Source organism: Schistocerca americana, chromosome 1, assembly GCF_021461395.2.
Source record: "Schistocerca americana isolate TAMUIC-IGC-003095 chromosome 1, iqSchAmer2.1, whole genome shotgun sequence".
NCBI lineage: Eukaryota > Metazoa > Arthropoda > Insecta > Orthoptera > Acrididae > Schistocerca > Schistocerca americana.
This window is the reverse complement of record NC_060119.1, coordinates 309,577,955-309,598,730: the sequence shown is the minus strand read 5'-3', so window position 1 is coordinate 309,598,730 and position 20,776 is coordinate 309,577,955. Positions and strand designations below refer to the sequence as shown.

The window sequence follows — 20,776 nt, the reverse complement described above, 5'->3', positions numbered from 1 at the left end:
TTTTTGCTTTTTGGCTTTCTGCTCCCTGCTCACTCCAGAGGCTGAATTTGTTAGAATTTCCCTATTTATGTTGCTGTTAACTATGGAATGCAGTGCTTGTTGGGTCTGCTTTATAAAGATAGCTAGTTTGATGTTTTATACTTACCCAGAAGTTTTTTGTTTTGTGTGTGCTTGTTTTAATGTTCTTTCCTGTGCTGGAAATCTTTTTTTCTGTGTCCAGCGAGCTCTTTTGTCTTTTCCTCCCTGCTTTGTCTCAGCAGGGTGAGGGACCTATGTGAGGGACCTACCTCTCCTTTCTAGTGAGTGCCTTCTTAATTCCCTGAGAAAGGGATTAACAATTCTGAAAGTTGAAAACAGCTTTTTCTAGAGTAGTCTTTTGATGATAATAATGGTTGAGTGCTGTGGCTACATATTAAATTACTTGAATAAGTCCAACAAAATACCAAGAAGAATTTATATTTTCACCCATTTTCAGCTGGTGTAATACATGTATATCTTCATAAATAGTAATCTTTTGTTGATTGCATTTTGAATGCTACAGCTGCATTTTAGTCTGAAGCTTGTAATGTCTTGTTTTGATTTTGTATCCACAATATACACTTTTAGCTACACTTCGGTTTTTGTATTTTTATTTTATATCATTTTTGTTTTCTCTCCGTCTGTATTGCTCAATGTCAGCAGTTAAAAGCAAATGAAAGGAATAGTGTTTTATGGGTTATTAAACATTAATAACAATAAAAAAATTGTATAATAAACTTTATTTTTATAAATAGAAGTAAATAAAAGCTATGTCTTTGGCTTTAAAAAATATTTTCTCCCTAGGGCAGCAAGTATGGTCTCTCTCCTTTTATGTTTTGACCATCATTTGATTTGAATCCTTTGTGTGTTAACTCAAAGATAAGACATTACACAAAACATTCATAGCACAAATTACTCTGAGCTCATTTGTTACAACATTCACATTATGTGGTTGACACATTTCCAACAGTGTAAAGCAAAAACACAAATTGACAGTTCATGTGGCATGATGCTTCATCACTTTTGGTAATGTCCAATGAGTCCATGAAAAGTAAATTGCATCATTAAACCTAATCATAGTTGTTGTGTCAGATTTCCTTTGCGTTGATGGTCTACTGTTCTGACCGTGATTCAATGATATTTCTGGAACTTTCACAGTACTGGCAGAGTTATTTTTCAAGAAAGCTGGCTCAATAACAAGTATGAGGAACTATGTCACATTTTCAAGTATCCATGGTACAAATTTTGATATCCGTGTGCAAACTCCAGGCAGGTTGGCTTCAGCACATCCAATGCCCCAACTGATGATTCCTGCTAGAAAGTAATGCCCATCTTTACCACGAACTTGTAGTGGGCCACCAGAATCACCCTGTCAACAGAAATTGTTTTGGCTTGTCTGGGTTTCATTGTGATAAAAAAAGTGAGCAGAGCATACAAAATAATTGTGGTTTGCTAATAGTCAAGTAATAATTTTTCAGACTTATGTTTTCTACTTGAGAAGAAAGCACAATTTTTTATGGCTTATAATCTTTGCAAAGTGCTTACACATTAATGTTATGTGTCATTTCAAAGATTCACAAAATCAGTTAACACATTACTTGCAATAAAAATTTGTTATTGTTCATAATAAAATATTGTGCATATTAGACACATTAGTGAGTCTCTATCACATAGCTGTAGCTTGGAAATTATGAAGACAGTTTGCTTATTTGGTAGTAACAGATAAATGTAATTCCTTTAATTAGAAAAAAAGTTTATATTTTCAATATGTTAACAGCCTACTTTTAAAGTGATAAGAAAGAGTGAGTATTATGTAATTTGTGACCAAGAAGTATCCACTGATAAGGCTCCTAAGTAGAGTAATCTGGATAAGTGGATAAAAAGCCACACACAAATATTGAACTATGACTGGCTGTCAATATTTAAGAATTTTCTAATTTTTTTCATCAGGCTGAAGGTATAGGCACAGCTTCTAAAGAGAAGGAAAAAATGGCCCCTATCCCAGACATGGAAAGACATAAATTACAGGAAATGAATAGACAGTAACTATCCATGATTTAAATATCAGAGGACCCATAATAATAATCTGTTGGTAATGCATAAGTCAAAGATTAAATCTACACTACAAGAAACTGAATATAAAATTGGGATAAAGGAGGGTAAAGAAAAGGGCAAGCTTGGTATCAGTAATAGAATATTGGACAAAACATACAAGCTAATTGGTGGTACTTGGGTGTGTTCTCACAGTCAATCCGTTCTGGACCAACAAAATATTTACACTGTAGTGAGGCTGGAATGTTAGATACAGTCAAGGTTTGGATTACAAGTTTTTGCAATAAAGCATTGCAGAGTTGAAAGCTGGGGGTAAGATTTGATTGCTAGTGGAAGCCCACTCTGGTGGCAGTGGAAGTGGTGTTAGGTCATATTGATCTAATTTTAGTGTATGATGTATAGAAGCTGGTTACATCCATGGCATGGATACTGCCTTATAGGCATTAGCCACATCCGTGACATAGATGCTGACTGATAGGCACTACCCAATGGATGCTTTGTGTGTTGCCCTCCTAACCTCTATCAGATCCTTATGAAAGTATATGATAATTATATTTGCCCCAAAATTCTTACCCCTGCAATCATTCTCACTATGAAACCTGCCCCCATGCTCCCACTGACTACTACTTACTCTAGTCCCACCACTGGTATTTTCTACAATATCAAAGGTAGAGTGAGATGGGAAACCAAACAAGTTGTTTCATAACTAACTTGCATTCATTGCAGGGCTTTTCATATAGGAATGAGCGCACCCAAAGTGGCTGAGCACACGGGTATACATAGAAGTATGTACAGTTGAGAAACCCAGTACCCAGTTTGCTGAGTATACTCCACAACATGATTCAAGGGATCTGAGTAACTGCAAAGCCAAATGAGCCATTTAGATCCTCTGCCCTCTATTAGTTTCCCTCAATATCAAATTCAATAATTTACCCTTCAAAATTCCTCACATCCTGACATAATTCTGGACTCCTCTCCATTAACCCTTAAATGGGTGCACCTGTGTATAAAATGTGCCAATCACAAATAACATTTTCTTGTTCTGTTCCACTGTTGTTTTACGATTGTGAATCCATACCTATTCCTTCAGTATTGCTTCAGTTAACAGGGTAATAAGTTGTGCTGTCATAAGTTTAAATGAGCAGCATTAACTTAGAATAAACAGCAACCTAAGTCAGAAAAAAATTTGCGATCCATGCAAGAAAATCCCATATTGAGGCAGTTATCTATGAGATAATTAGTAATTAAATATGCAGTTGGCAGGGATCTATTTCAGCTCTGCAGTTAAATGCTTCAAGTGGGTCGTCACTGTGGGGTAACACTTGTATGTGGCATCAGAATGATATAAGATTTATTTGATTATTGTTTAAGTAACAGTGATTTAGCTCTTATAATGTATGCCGTTTTACCATTCTTTAGTTAAACTAAGATTAAACTGTGATTTTGCTCTTACATGTTTACCTTGGTAACATAAAGACAACTATTCATTACATGTGTACAAAATGCGCCACATGCGTGCTCATCTTATAAAAAATGGCGCACCCACTCAAGTGTTAAAAATACATTCTCCCCCCTATTTTCCCAACTGTTGGATTTTTTTTCAATAATAGGGTTTCATTAGTTTCTCTGCTACTTTGTGGGGACCTTACCATTGATAAAGAAAGTGCAGATCAATAAGAATCTTTGCTCAGTGGTTGAGTTTCTGCAAGGAGAATATTTTTGATGATGTCAGTCTGCTGTATGTTATTGTATCGTGTACATGCATCTTGTTGTATCTACATATTAAGCAATGAAGTGCCAGTGAATTCCATCCATCTGCTCTCTGAATTTCACTATGAGCATTTCCACCAGGAATACAGTGGTGATCCTGCAGTGAACAACAACAGCTACTCCATCTTAATCAGTGTACACTGATTGACTGTCTTCACTATGACTATGGAGCCATCCCACAACTGGTACTCTTGTGAACAACAGGTACAAGAAAGAGACTCTCATGGTGCTTTGTATAATGTTTTTCAGTACCCAGATCGGCCTGCAGTATATGCGAAACACAAAATGACATTCTGTCATGCCATTGCATGGACTACAGTAATGATGCACATGTACATGAACAGTGTGTGTGGACTTCTGACCTTCTCATTGATTTTAGTGCTAACTTAAATGTGTCAATATTCCGCATACCTACTGTATGTCTACACAGCAGCAACCCATGTAATTTTACCACTCTTTCCACATTGATTACAGCCCAGTCAATGCATTCATAAGCTCACGAAGGACCCAGGCAGCTGAACCAAGTGAGAAGATTTTCATGTTGTCACCTGCAGTGTACAAAGCCATAGATCTTCGTCTATGTGAAAAATTTTCATGGCAGTTTTCGTTCACTGATGTTTGAGAACAGCTCTTCATCACGTGTTTCCTTTGTTGCTCACATCTCCCCAGATTTGTCATGAGGAACCCTTATACAAACTAGTAGCAGAGAATCTGAACACTCCATCATCAGTAGTTCACCACTTTATATGCAGCTGCCTGTAGAGGACACTAGTCTACAGGCAGCTTCCTGCATGATCCACAGATATGAGACAGAAACCATCATAGAGTCAGCAGCAGACACTCACATACAGATGAGACAGGATGTAATATCTATTCCATTGCAGACATAGGCCAGTATGGTGAGTACTTCTGGCAGTGTGCATGTATCCTTCTGGTGTGATCCCCCTGTCCTTTGGCACTCACATGTGATGATTCAACAGAGTAGTATTCAATACGAAACTGCACATAGAATCCCTTCTACAACAAGTTGCTTGGTCAATGCACAGCATGAGAAATGAAAGTTTGACAACAGTTTTCTTTCCAGACAGTTTTTGCACAGCTGCAATCTACTCAGTGGCATCAGACTGGCCACTTTTACATCAAGATTATCAGTTGACAGGTTCCTAACCATCATGGCTCACAGGACAAAACACTTGCCTCTAAGCAAACAAGCAGAGCCTGATGGAACTGCACCCACTACCCTATCACTTCTGCAACCCAGCATTCCCCCACAGCAACATGGTGATCTCAATGCAGACTGGGAATGCTGCTATGACCATCCTCACCAGCTTCTGCCCCACCTCAGCCTGTATCACCTGTATGGAGATGGGGAAAAACTCACAACATCAGACTTTTTTCTTCTCTCTTGCCAATATACAGTCCAGTTGTGATCTGCATAGCAGCCAGCTATGGCACATTTGGTCATGTGCTCCTATGCAACATGGTATACACAGATGTGACCTCTGGCCACCTCCTCCCCCGGTGCTCTACTTGCCCACTGGGGATGTAAAGTGGTGGACTACGTTGGGACCTCATCATTGGTAATGCAAATGCAAGATAATTAAACTCTTTGATCAGTGGTTGAGTTTGCATAAGGGGAGAATCTTTGATGTTGTCAGTCATCTGTATGCTGTCATACTGTTTACATGTGTGTTGTTGTATATCCATATTAGGCGATGAAGTGTGTATTAATCCCACTCATCTGCTCCTTACATTTTGCAATGGACATCCTCACCAAGAATTCCCTCAACTTATGTATATTGTATTTTCATCTTTTCCTATCTCTTTAATTTTTCCCTATCTCCTTTCACACATTCCTTTCAGTTCCTACTTGCACTTCTCATTGTTTTTCCTTTTAACCCATCGTCACTTCTCACTATCCCCTATCATATCGCAACTGAGCCTGTGGAAATGGATATGTTTCTTCAATTACAAATATTACATATTATTATAATGAAATTATCAGTACAGATGTATTTGACCTACAACTACAAAGTAAACATGATCTAGGAAAACACAATAGACTGTGTTAGTGAAGAGTGTGTTGTTCATATGATGCCCTTAGAAGTACTAATATATTGTAATGAACAAAAATGAAGATTTACTATTAATGTTTCTAAACATACTACATTATTAATGTTTCTAAACATAGTACATTCACTGTCAACACACTTTTACTGTTATTTTTAGAAGTAACAAAATTCAATAAAGGGTTGCATTCTTCACAAATGAAGGTTTCTGATCATACTGAAACATCTCCACATGTATGAAGATGAGGCATCATTTGATTATTGTCTGATAATAAAGTAAATAAATCCCATTAGCTTATAATGTAAATATTGGAACAAAAATGGTAGAAAGATGACTCTTATGGGGTAGATATGAAAAAAAAACAAGAAATGAAACCACTATAGTACAGTTAATAATTCATATATGGTGCTTATTCCTGTTTCCTTGTTCTTCATGTCAGTAACAGTGTTGGATGGTATACTGACCTGGCAGGAGTCCTGTCCTCCATTTTCATAGCCTGCACACAAGAATATTTCTGGAATGAACTCATGTCTACCAGCACGGAGAAACATTGACTTGCATTTGTCGTTGCTTACAATTGGAACTGAGACCTGTGACAAACAAATCTGATTATAGTAATTACATTTGCAACATGTTGCTTTCAATATTATTCTATCTATTGCTAAAGAAAAATTTAAGTATAAATGCTAATATTTCATGAGAGCTGCTTGCCCCAATAGCCTAATACTTTTGTGTATTCTGAACGTTGATTTCTAACATTTCTAGCATCAGATAAAGGTAATCCATGTTGTAAGAAAATTCAACAAAAATAAATAGCCCTTTATGAAGGGTAAATGTTTACATCAAGTGAATCCAAGGATGAGGATCATCTGAGAAGGAAACATGAAAAATGGAACAAGAGCACGAGGTCCATTTGATTGAGAAGAACAGAACTGACATGAGAAATTCTTCTTGACTTGTATGATCCAGCGCTGTCATGAATTGTACAGCAATAGAAATGGTGTAGACTGAGAGAGAGGGTGAAAATTCATGCCAACAGTTAAAGCTGAAGCAGAAGTGTTTTGGAAGAGATATAAATGCAAGGACAAATTGAATAAAAACTAAAAATGCTGCCTTAATCCGATGAAGATAGGACACAATCTGGAAATATAACTATGAGAAACAGAACCAAACTGAAGAGTTTTGAGGGGCTGCATGATGTACCACATAAAAATGAAATTAATCCACAGGAATGAACAGGCAAGAATAGAAATCTTAACCTTCAATAGAGTATATAGATTTTTTTATGTAGAAATTTACTGCAAGTGGACCAAAGTGTTAACTTTTTATTCCGTGCATGAGAAATCTTGCACTTCTTAATGTCGTAGATAAGGACATTATTGTGTTTACTACAGATTACACTTTTCATGCATCCCAGTTTGGGACTGATGACCTTCGCTGTTTAGTCCCCCTTAAACATACCAACAACCAACAACAACATCCCAGTTTCATGTCTTTTTTATGTTGTTGCTCTTGTTGTGGTCTTCAGTCCTGAGACTGGTTTGATGCAGCTCTCCATGCTACTCTATCCAGTGCAAGCTGCTTCATCTCCCAGTGCATTCTGCAGCCTACATCCTTCTGAATCTGCTTAGTGTATTGATCTCTTGGTCTCCCTCTACGATTTTTACCCTCCACACTGACCTCCAATACTAAATTGGTGATCCCTTGATGCCTCAGAACATGTCCTACCAACCGATCCCTTCTTCTAGTCAAATTGTGCCACAAATTTCTCTTCTCCCCAATTCTATTCAATACTCCTCATTAGTTATGTGATCTACCCATCTAATCTTCAGCATTCTTCTGCAGCACCACATTTCAAAAACTTCTATTCTCTTCTTGTCCAAACTATTTATCGTCCATGTTTCACTTCCGTACATGGCTACACTCCACACAAATACTTTCAGAAACGGCTTCCTGACACGTAAATCTATACTCGATGTTAACAAATTTCTCTTCTTCAGAAACGCTTTCTTTGTCATTGGCAGTCTACATTTTATATCCTCCCTACTTCGACCATCATCAGTTATTTTTCTCCCCAAATAGCAAAACTCCTTTACTAATTTAAGCATCTCATTTCCTAATCTAATTCTCTCTGCATCACCTGAGTTAACTCAACTACATTCCATTATCCTCGTTTTGCATTTGTTAATGTTCATCTTATACCCTCCTTTCAAGACACTGTCCATTCTGTTCAACTGTTATTCCAAGTCCTTTGCTGTCTCTGACAGAATTACAATGTCATTGGCGAACCTTAAAGTTTTTATTTTTTCTCCATGGATTTTAATATCTACTCCGAATTTTTCTTTTGTTTCCTTCACTGCTTGCAGATTGAATAACATCAGGGAGAGGCTACACCCCTGTCTCACTCCCTTCCCAACCACTGCTTCTCCTTCATGTCCCTTGACTCTTATAACTGCCATCTGGTTTCTGTACAAATTGTAAATAGCCTTTTGCTTCCTTTATTTTACCCCTGTCACCTTCAGAATTTGAAAGAGAGTATTCCAGTCAACATTGTCAAAAACTTTCTCTAAGTCTACAAATGCTAGAAATGTAGGTTTGCCTTTTCTTAATATAGCTTCTAAGATAAGCCATAGGGTCAGAATTGCCTCACATGTCTTTCTTATATGCGCAGTAAAATATTGTCAAAAGAATCTTTTAATTTTTTTGCCTTGTTAGCTACACAGCAAAAAGTGATGTGAGAAAGGTGTTAAATACTGTACAAATTGTAATCTAAACTTCAGATTCACAAGTTATTCTTGTTTTTGTAATGAACTGTCTTATTATGGGCCACTTTTTTGTCAGGATGGGCGAGAGAAATTGTGAGGGAGAGGGCAAATTTATGCTAGTGTGTATAGCGAAACAGTGGTTATATTGATAGGTGTTTATTTTCAGCAGCCATGTACAGTGTGGGGCCCAGGATTTTTGTGAAACTGGGTGCCTTATGTAAATATTATTTATGAAATGAGTATGTACTGATTATATTATATGAAGTGCCGAGAAGAGAAGGAGAAAACATAATCAAACTTCATGACCTGAGAGGCATGTGATGCTATTTCAGCAATTACAATATCAAGCAGAGTTAACGAAGAACTTAGCAGTATGAGCCCACTTTCCAGTATGAGATTGCACCCCCTCTGATCTGGGTGCATGCACTGCTTCAGTTGGGAAGTTGTCATAAAACTGTTGTATTTTCTCCTGTGGTAGGTTGGTCCACAGATATTTCAGCTGGTATTGATATCCTTGGTACTGGCAATGGAACAGAGTTGACATCAAAGATAGTTTTCCACACATTCTATTAGGACCAGTTCGCAGGTACATGTGCCATATGTGGATGAGCAGTATCCTGTGAATGTTGCAATAGAGGTAACACATTAGAACACAGGATGTCCATGACATATTGTTGTACTGCCAGAGTTCCTTCAATAAATTACTATCTGTGACCTGAAATCATATACAATGGTTCCCCACACCAATGATCCCAGGACAGGCTGTTCCAACTCGAGCACTTGCCAGTGAGCTGGGGAGAGTGTTCACTTGCCTGTGAGGCACTACCTCTCAGCCCTGGGCTGCAGCAAACATGTGTACAAGTGAAGGGGCAGACTGGGGCCTGATGTGATGAGAAACTGCAGCTGCACTCAAAATCCTGCCTCAGGCATGGCTGTATGTGAACTCCCTCTAATTTAATCTCCATGAAATTAGTCAGAGTAAAAAACTGAGGGCCATGGACATGTAACAGCTGGTAAGGGATGAACTGGCTGTGTGGAAATGGTGAGCAGAGCAAATTAATGAGTATCCATTGCACATCTAACAACAAATTGATTGATTTACAGATCCTTTGCGAGACAAGTGCACTTTTGTCAGGTGATACCTGATTTACTGCAATGATGCACAGCATACTCTTCACTGTAGGGTCCTGAAGCAATTATCTGTATTTGTTTTTAATTCTCGTCATTTCAGAAAATAACTCCTCATAATACATATGTTGATCTTAACATGCACATAATCACAGTTGTATTCCTGTGTTACTTTGTATGTTTCTGTCTTTAAATTTTAAGGCACATTTAAACAACTGTAGTACATGTCCTTTAAAAATGTTGAATTTTGCAAGCTAGTTTTAGATGTCACAGAATCAGGCAACCTGAAAAAGGAGTACCAAACAACTGATATTCCTTCTCTTAAAAGTTCAGTTTTTGGAACCACAACTAGCTATTAGCTGATTAATTATGCATTTGTAGTTTTAAATGGGAACAGGGCAGGTAAAGGTATAGAATCAAGGTTTCCGTTCCTCATTTGTCTTTAATATAAACAGAACTTATCTTTGAATGTCCTGAGTTTGTCTTGCATTTGTACTATCAAAAATCTTCCCTCTGTAACGATGCATTTAGTGCATTTAAGTTCATTTTTATATCAACCACAAAGCAAAAAAGAACCTTGAAGAACCTTACTTATGCTTATACTCTGAACTATGCACTGGTAAGGCATAACTCCACATACAGATTCATTATCATGAACAGACCCTTTGAACTGATGATGGCTGACACTGTACCTTTGTACAGAATTCACACAGGTCACCACAATTTCCATTACATCACAAAGTTCCTCAGTCTCAGCACACAATGCCTCCAGATGAAATAAACACTGTACACTGTAGATGCCCTTTCCGAAGTCACTCTTAAATTTATTTTTTAAGTGAGAGACGAAATCTTGCCAGCCATTTGTGGAACACTGGCTGTGGCCACAAAATGAAGGCTTTCCCACAGCAAATTCATGCTGTCTGCTGAGTCACACACAGCTTCAAAAATTTTGAGCCCTGTTGTCATGTAATCCAGTGGTACCATATCTAGCAACTCCTCCATTACATGCAGTTGCACATCCACACTACATAAAAGAAAGCAGATTGAGCACATTCAGATATATCTGTGCTCTCATAGAGTGTGAGAGGAAAAACTGTGAAACTCTGGGTGTTATTCCTGAGTTGTGCCTCCAAATCAGCTCCCATGTCAAGGATTCAATGGGACACCATTTGTTTTGAGAGACAAATGCCTTTGAAGTTCCTAATTTCCTTGGAACTATGCATTCTGCTAATGCTGCCAGACATGATTTAATGCAAGATCTCAAAGAGAATGGTTTGCCACTCAGTGCTACAGTGGGAGCTACTTTCTAATTTGCATGAATTACAGCTTCATTTAGGTTTCCTTCAGCAGTATTACCTAAAATGAGTAAAAATACTCCTCAGTCACAATATGTTTTAACTTAAAAATCTTCCTGTATGTTGACCTTCAAATTGGAAATCAAATTACTTGCAAGCACACCCTTCTATTCAGTCATAGCCTATTGCATGAAGGCAGTTGTAATGATGCTGTAAATTGTATTTCTTTGCAGAAACAAGCATTTTGTGACACATCAGGCACTGTGGGCGTCCATCTCTGTCACTGAACAGATATGTTTCTTGTAATGAGCTTTTTATTGCTGTCACATTTACACATCCACAATATCTAAACAGGCAGAGGCAAATCTGTTTGCTTCTGCCTCCAGAGTACTAGTGTGCATGACATCAGCTCCCCTCACCACCACCTCTCTGAGATGAGGCCCTGAGTACTTATAAATGCTCCTGCCCATGGAGCATGTGTTGTAACAATCAGCCCTAGGAGAATTACTTCTGTGCCTCTCCTAACGATTGGAAGAACAGAATCTCTAACCATGTCGCTTCCATACTCACTGACGATGATCATCTGGGGTAATGCAAAACTGCAGGCCATCTCTCAACATAGCGCAAAGCCACTCATCAGTTCATGCTTCCTGGACACACCACCACTCCAAACACAGCCGTTTGTGTTGTGGTGTTAACAGCAGGCTCTGTATGGGACAATAATTCCCTAGTCTGGCCGCTTCTAGTCTTCGACCACTGAAGCTGGATGACACAACATGTTGCAGGACGTCTATTACTTGTTCTCAGGTGGCAGGCACATATGTGAAGGGGATGCACTGTGCTTGGTGCAAAATATATTGATCCTCACTTGTAGTGGTCAGACATGGTCACCCAGAATCTTGGTGATGAATGTGTCTGACCTCACATACCCATGGAGCCATACATTAGGCCATTGTCACATCTGAATACCTCACAAATCTGGATACTGCACAGTTCGACCAGTTAGCCAAATGGAAATCCATGATGAGGCCACTTTCAAACTCTCTCATGTGCTGATAATGCTACTTCATGCATGCACGCGGCACCTCTGTCTCCTTCACAGTGACCATCGAACATCTGAGACCGTTCATATTCCTCATATAACCTACCACGTCTGGGAACAAGACTAAATACAAACAACAGTAATACACTCTGGTGGCTGTACTACCTGTCACAGGGAATTGCTTCTCTAATAATATACATACCCACCAACAGTGTGTACACGTAGGAAGTTACACTGACATCCACCCATGTCTCATATGGGCTTCACTTTTTTGTCAGGCAGTAAGCTTGTATTTAGGCATGTACTTCTACATCTACATCTACAAACATACTCACAAGCCACTGTACAAAGCATGGCAGAGGGTGCCCTGAACCATTACTAGTCATTTCCTTTCCTGTTCTACTCACAAATAGAACACGGGAAAAATGACCATCTCTCTGCCTGCATATGAGCCCTTATTTCTCATGTCTTACCTTCATGGTCCTTAAGCACAATGTATGTTGGCATCAGTAGATTCCTTTGGCAGTCAGCTTCAAATGCTAGTTCTCTAAATTTTCTGAATAGTTTTTCTCGAAAAGAATGTTGCCTTCCCTCCAGGGATTCCCATTTGAATACTCAAAGCATCTTTGTAACCCTTATATGTTGTTCAAACCTACTGGTAACAAATCCAGCAGCCTGTCTGTTAATTGCTTCATTGTCTTCCTTCATTCCAACCTAGTACGGATCCCAAATACTCAAGCAGTACTCAAGAATATGTCACACCAGCATCCTGTATACAGTCTCCTATAAAGGTGAACCACTCTTCCCTGAAATTCTCCCAGTAAACTACAGCTGATCATTCACCTTCCCTACCACAGTCCTCACATGTTCGCTCCATTTCATATCATTTTGCAGTGCTATACACAGATATTTAAACAACTTGCATGTCTCAAGGAAGACACTAGTAATAGTGCATCTGAACACTACAGATTTGTTCTTCCTACACATATGCATTAACTCACTAGGGTGTAGAAAAATATCCGCTACCAGTCACAATAAAAGGTTGTTTATTTGTCAGACGACTGGTTTCGGCCTTGCGCCAATCCTCAGGTGTTTATACATTCATGTTCATGTTCATACTGTTGGAGATCAATAAAGATGAAGCACCATTATTACAGTTATGCTGTGGTGACAGTTTTGCCACTTAGTTACACACTTATTATCATTTCACGTCCATATTTCAGTTTTACCAAGATTAGCTTCATACTTCACTTTTACGATGCGCACTCGTGAAATACACTATACATACAAACATGTGAGCTGTGGTCGAAGAACTTATTTTTCTACACCCTATAAAGGAACAGTCATAGAGTTCGACAGTATGCACTATGGATAAAATGCATTAACTTCCGTTTTACCACATTTAGAGTTAGCTGCCATTCGTCACACCAAAAAGAAATTTTGTCCAAGTTGTCTTGTATCTTCCTACCGTAAGTCAACTTTGGCATCTTACTGCACACCACAGCATCATCACCAAACAATTGCAGATTGCTGTCCACCCTGTTTACCAAATCATTTATGTATATAGAGAACAACAGCAGTCTTATCATACTTCCCTGGGGCTCCTGACAATACCCTCATCTCTGGTGAACACTTGTCATTGAGGATAAGATACTGGATTCTCTTACTTAAGAAGGCTTCAAGCAACTCACATATCTGTGAACTTATTCCATAACATACAAAATATGTCTGTTGTCCTTCATCCATAGTTCACAGTACATCATGTGAGAAAAGGGCAAGCTGAGTCTTGCATGAGTGATGATTTCTAAAACCATGGTGAGTTATGGACTTACGCTTCTCAGTCTCAAGAAAGACTTTTACAACACAAACTACAATCACCAACCAGTCACACTTCATAACACTTATTTTGTACAGCAACAGCAGCAGCAGCAACAACAACAACTAATTTCCTTCCTCTGTCATCCTCCTACATCTGACTCAGCCTTTTATCCTTTCCATTGGGTCAATGTTTTATATAACTCTCTGTTGTTGTTGTGGTCTTCAGTCCTGAGACTGGTTTGATGCAGCTCTCCATGCTACTCTATCCTGTGCAAAAACTTCTTCATCTCCCAGTACCTACTGCAACCTACATCCTTCTGAATCTGCTTGGTGTATTCATCTCTTGGTCTCCCTCTACGATTTTTACCCTCCACACTGCCCTCCAATACTAAATTGGTGATCCCTTGATGCCTCAGAACATGTCCTACCAACTGATCCCTTCTTCTAGTCAAGTTTTGCCACAAACTGCTCTTCTCCCCAATCCTATTCAACACCTCCTCATTAGTTATGTGACCTACCCATCTAATCTTCAGCATTCTTCTGTAGCACCACATTTCGAAAGCTTCTATTCTCTTCTTGTCTAAACTATTTATCGTCCATGTTTAACTTCCATACATGGCAACACTCCATACAAATACTTTCAGGAACGACTTCCTGACACTTAAATCCATACTCGATGTTAACAAATTTCTCTTCTTCAGAAACGCTTTCCTTCCTATTGTCAGTCTACATTTTATATCCTCTCTACTTCGACCATCATCACTCTCTATTTTTATGTTAATTTATTATTTTAGTATATATTCCATTAAATTTGTACACGAGCATCACATTTCACTTCATTACACACTATGTGGCAATTTGCCTAATGCAAAATTATTTTTGTAATACCTTACAAATGACAATGTTTGGGTGTGTTTTTCACCTCATTCAGTACTAAAAGCTAGTTACACAACCCTTCACTGGAACAGTGACAGGTGAATGTTTATATAAGCATTACTTGGTTTTGTAGTTTCCAAAAACAAAGAAGTTTGTGGGGCAGGGTGGATTCTTCTGCTGATTCTGCAAGAGGACTGTCTTAAAATGTGTTCATCTTACAATTTGACTCTTGTATTTCCTACTTTTTTTTTACTTTCTATATTAAATACTGAACTGTGCCAATTACACTGTCTTACTATTGTGTCTCCAGCTAAGCACATTTGCTATAGATTTGAACAGATGATTTCATCTTCGTCAACAGTTCAACAGCCTACCACGGTTTCTGTATAAATTGGGCTGTTCACTTCATAATAATTAACTACTGTCATCACATAAGCATTATTGATTGGAAATAAAGGAATTGCAAATTCAGAAAATTTACTAGCTTCTGTCGGTTGTTAGCTAGATTTAAAGCTTACAAGACAAGACTTTTATTGTATAATCAGTCATTTTCCCATTGATATAGGGAACATTAAGAGTAACATACTTCTCCAATCTTTTCGTACAATTTCAAAAGTTGCCACCAAATCTAGTTTTAGCATACATTTGCCACAATATTCCCTGAAAGAAATGTCCTTTTATGATTGTCCTCCCCGTTGGGAAAAAATCACATGGTTTAAGATTACTGTCTAGGGCAGGGATGGGGGGCAGGTGGTGGTGGGTTTGGAGGAGAGAGAAAAAGATGTAATACTGGAACAAAAATAATCATGACAGCTGTAGGCATATGCAGCCATATGATGTCATGATGAAGCTTCCCCTTGCCAAATCAGTGTCTTCAATATTTCATGGCACTATCTTTCATCAGTGTACTCTTTTTTCTTGTTTTGATTTATATATGTACTTCACAGTAGTCATCAGCTATGATAATGCTTCTTTCAGGATGTACTGTTTCTTGAATTTGCAACTTAATTTTACTTGTAACTGTTAAGCATTATCATCAGATCCCAGTGAATATGTTATTTAAGTTAGTATTCAATGTTGTGTGAATGTTCAAACCAAAATATTTAGACTTTACATATGATTCTTGATGGTTTAACTGGAAAGAATGATACACAAGGCATCACAACAATGCTTCACCAGGCAATGCCGGTCAACTGCTATTTGTGTATGAGAAATCAGTTGGAAATTTTCCTCATGTCAGCACGTTGTAGTTGTTGCCACCAGCGTCAACCTTGTGTGAATGCTCTGAAAAGCTAATCATTTGCATATCACAGCATCTTCTTCCTGTCGGTTAAATTTCATGTCTGTAGCACATCATCTAAGTGGTATAGCAATTTTAATGGCCAGTAGTGTATGTAGATTTTACCATAGAACTGTAATCTGCAGTTAAAAATGGGGCTCCCATTGAAGATTTCAAAGTTGTCCCACAACCACCCATGCACATGGTGGGGTGGCGTATCCCCCTCTGAGACAAGCAAGTTGGAATTATAATTTTTTTTTATCCAAAGTGAGTTTTTGAGATCTTTCAATGAAAGATGTGTAGGTGGAGTCCTATGTGCTATTGGATATTCAATGGCCATTGAGTAATGTTTCATAAATTATGATGGTATCTGTGGCAAAATGAAGAAATGCTTCAGACAAAACATATGTAGATTTGCCTTGGAATCATAAGTTGTAATAAAAAACAGGGCTTCCCATTGAAGATTTCGAAGTTAAAGTTGCCCCCCCCCCCCCCCACCTCACCACAACCTACAAAAGGAGTATGGTATCATTGGATGTTCCCCTCCAATACAAACAAGTTGTAATTATAACTTTTTTTGATCCAATGTGTAGTTTTTGAGACTTTTCAATATCTTCAGTTAAAATGAACACCCTGCATAGTATTTGAACTACAACAATGAAAGAATGACCATTGTATAGTTTCAGCAGACACAAAAGTGATAGTTACATATTTATAATAAGTGATTGTGATAATTGTTGACTATCTCAGGCTAAAATTTAACATCTTTTGTTGGTATCATGAGACAAGCACAAATTTCTTGATTTACAAAAACATGATTTTAAAGAAGGAATGAAATATTTGGCTAATAAAAACCAGATATTGCAGATAATAGGTTGATCTGAAATATTTCATTATATCAATTTATTCCAGACTTTATATGATTCTGTAAGCATTGCTTGTATGAAAATCATTACAGATGGAGTACAAATTCAGAATGGGCAAGGAAATGAGCCTTGTCCTTTTAGAGGACCATCCTGGAATTCACTGTAAGTGATGTATGGAAACCACAGAAAACTTAAATCAGGGTGGCTGATTGGGGATTTGAATAACAGTCCTCCCAAATATGAATCTAGTGTCTTATCACAGCACCACCTGCTCGGTTTGATTTGGACAATGATATTGATTTTCTTTTTTTTTGAGTCATCAGTCTTCTGACTGGCTTGTTGCAGCCCACCACAAATGCCTCATTTGTGCTAACCCCTTCATCTCAGAGAAGTATTTACACACTATGTCCTCAGTTATTTGTTAGCTGTATTTCAACATCTGTCTTCCCCTACAGTTTCTGCCCTCTGCAGTTGCCTCTAGTATGATGGAAGTTATTCCTTAATGTCTTAACACATATCCTATAATCCTGTCTCTCCTTCTTATCAGTGTTTTCTGTATGTTCCTTTCTTATCCAGTTCTGCAGAGAACCTCCACATTGCTTATTTTATCAGTCCATCTAATTTTCAGCATGATTCTATAATACTACATCTAAACTGCTTTGTTTCTCTTCTTTTCCAATTTTCCCACAGTTCATCATTCACTACAATACAGTACTGTGCCCCAAACATACATTCTCAGAAATTTCTTCTTGAGCATAAGGCCAGTGTTTGATACTAGCAGACTTCTCATGGTCATGAATGTCCTCTTTGCCTACACTAAGCTACTTTTTCATGTCTTCCTTGCTCAACCCATCATATGTCATTTTGCTTCCTAGGTAAAGGAATTCCTTAACTTGATCTACTTAGTGGTCCTCAATTTTGATGTTAAGTGTATTGCTAATCTCATTTCTGCCACCCCTCATTACTCTCATCTTTCTTCAGGTTATCTTCATTACACTGTTCATTCCATACATGTCCTTCCATACATGTCCTGTGTTTCTTCTTCAGTTTCAGGATAGCAGTGTCATCAGTGAATCTTATTGTTCATAACTTTTTACGTTAAATTTTAATCTCAATCTTGAACCTTTCTTTTATTTCTGTCATTGCTTTTTTGAAATATAGATTAAACAATAGGGGTGAAAGACTGCAACCCAGTCTTACACCATTTTTAAACTGAGCCCTTCATTCTTGGTCTTCCATTCTTATTGTTCCCTCTTTGTTCTTGTATATGTTGTATATTATCCATCTTTCCCTATAGTTTGCTCTTGTTTTTCTTAAAATTGTGAACATCATGCTCCATTTTAAACTGTCAGACACTTTTTCTAGATACAAAAGATCCTGTAAATGTGTCTCGATTGTTCTTAAGTCTTGCTACCATTAACAAAAACAGCTTCAAAACTGCTCTCTGGTATCTGTACCATTCTGAAAGCCAAACCAATCGTCATCTAACATATCCTCAATTTTCTTTTCCATTTTTCTATATACTATTCTTTCAGCAATATCAATGCATGATCCATTCAGCTGATATTGTACTATAGTTCTCACACTTATCTGTTTTTACTATCTTTGAGATGGTATGGGTGAGTGGGTGACGTTTTCCTGAACATCTGATGAAATATCTCCAGACTCATAGATTCTACACTCCATCTTGAATAGTTGCTTGGTTGCCACTCCCCCCCCCCCTCCCCTCCCCCCCCCTCCCCCCCCAACCCAATGATCACAGAAATCCCAAAGTAATGTCATCTGTCCCTCCTTATTATTTGACTGCAAGTCTTCCAAAGCTCTATTAAACTGACTCTAATACTAGATTCACCATGTCTTCTGTATTGATTCTGACTTATTCCTCAGGCATGACACCAAACAAGTCTTCTGTCTTGTAGAGGCCATCAATGTAGTCTTTCCACTTAACCATTCTCTGCTCTGCATGTAGCAGAGTAATTCCCATTCCACTTTTGATGTTAACACCCTTGTTTTTAATTTTAATGATGGTTGTTTTGACGTTTCTAGTTGTTTAATCAATCTTTCTGATGATCATTTGCTTTCCGGTATTGTGGCATTTCTCCTTACACTTCCTATTTATTTCAATCCTAAGTGACTTATCATATTGTATTCCTGCCTTTCCTTGACCATTTTTGTACCTCATTGTTTCGTTGATCAATTGAACTATTTCTTCTGTAAGCAAAGGTTTCTTCATAATTACATTACTTGTAACTATATTTGTCTTATCAAATTATATACTGTGGTTCCTGTATTTGGAATTGCAGATCTATAGCCTTAGAGAACTTCAAATGCCTCTTGTCAGTCCTCAGTTCTCCAGTTTCCCACTTATTTCCACATTAATATTTCCAATGAGTCTCTTAAACTTCATGTGTTTTAATCTACATTTCACATTGCTTTTATGTGATATACTGAAGTTGCAGTGTTTATCTTTGGTACACTGGAGTAAAAGGGGATCACTGCCACAGGGATTCTCAGGACAAGATCATAGTAATTACAGCACACAAAGAGGAATTTAAACAATCATTTTGCCCAAGCTCCATATGCGAATAGAACAGAGAATAAGCCCCAACAAATTGTACAGTGGCACATACCTTCTACCATACTCTTCACAGTGGTGTGCTGAGTAGGTATGGATGTAGATTTAGAAACTTCAGACTACTCTTCATCATTACTAAATTGCAATGTGAATACATATCCACTCAATCCAGTACCTGATTTCGAATCCCTGATTCTGAAGTAATCCAACTGGAATTTTCCCATGTCTCCAGGCTTTTTCCAAGTATACCTCCTCCTCTTGTGATTTTTGAACACCGTATTTGCCACTAAGAGCTAAAATTTATCAGAAAGCTCAATAGGCTTTCTCTTCTCACATTACTCCTACAAAGTCCATATTCTCTCATAACTTTTTCTTCTATTCCTTACCGTACTACCTGTTCCAATCCGCCATGGTTATTAGAGTATCATGTCCTTTCACTTAATGAATTACTCGTTTAATGTCCTCTGATTTCTCTCATTTTATTCCATTGATAAATTTTCTCTATGTAGACTCGCAAAAAAAGAAAAAAAAAAGAAGACAAAGCACCACAAAAGAATTATCTGAATGGGACAGATCTGATATACATGTACAGACGAACAAATGATTACAATTTCAGAAAAATTGGTTTATTTATTCAGAAGAAAGAGTATCAGAAATTGAGCAAGTCATTAATGCCTTCATCCACATCTGGTCCTTTTGCTAGCAGTTCTTTGGCTTGACACTGATTGACAGAGGTGTTGGATGTCCTCCTGAGAGATATCGTGCCAAATTCTGTCCAATAGGTGCGTTAGATCGTCGAAATCCAGATCTGGATGGAGGGCCGTGCCCATAATACACCGAACGTTCTCAATTGGAGAGAGATCCGGCGACCTTGCTGACCAAGGTAGGGCTTGGCACGCACAAAGATTAACAGCAGTAACTCTCACCGTGTGCAAGCGGACATTATCTTGCTGAAATGTAAACCCAGGGTGCCTTGCCATAAAGGGCAACAAAATGGGCTGTAAAATACCATAGGCAAACCGCTGTGTTGTTGAGGGCGCCTGCTATGAAAAGAAATGGCACCCCAGACCATCACATTTGACTGTAGTGCCTTATTGTGGTTGACAGGTTGGTGCCCTACCGCTGTCTGGGGCGACTGTGGACGTGTCTTTGGCTGGGAATCTCACTGACTAGAACTGAACTGTCTTCAGTGATGAACACTGCTTCGAACTGAGCATGTGTG

General features: G+C 38.2%; 1 protein-coding gene across 1 annotated transcript in view; it reads right to left on the bottom strand.

Annotated features, from left to right (window-relative positions):
• Positions 1 to 806: 806 nt before the first annotated feature.
• The window catches only part of LOC124545826 (serine proteinase stubble), a 742,896-nt gene continuing 722,926 nt past the window's right edge, over positions 807 to 20,776 (bottom strand). The window contains exons 10-11 of the mRNA XM_047124815.1: positions 6,375 to 6,500; positions 807 to 1,387 (exon numbers count right to left, since the gene is read on the bottom strand). Of these exons, the coding sequence (XP_046980771.1) occupies positions 1,229 to 1,387; positions 6,375 to 6,500 (285 nt within the window). The 3' untranslated portion in view covers positions 807 to 1,228. The remainder of the gene's footprint in view (positions 1,388 to 6,374; positions 6,501 to 20,776) is intronic.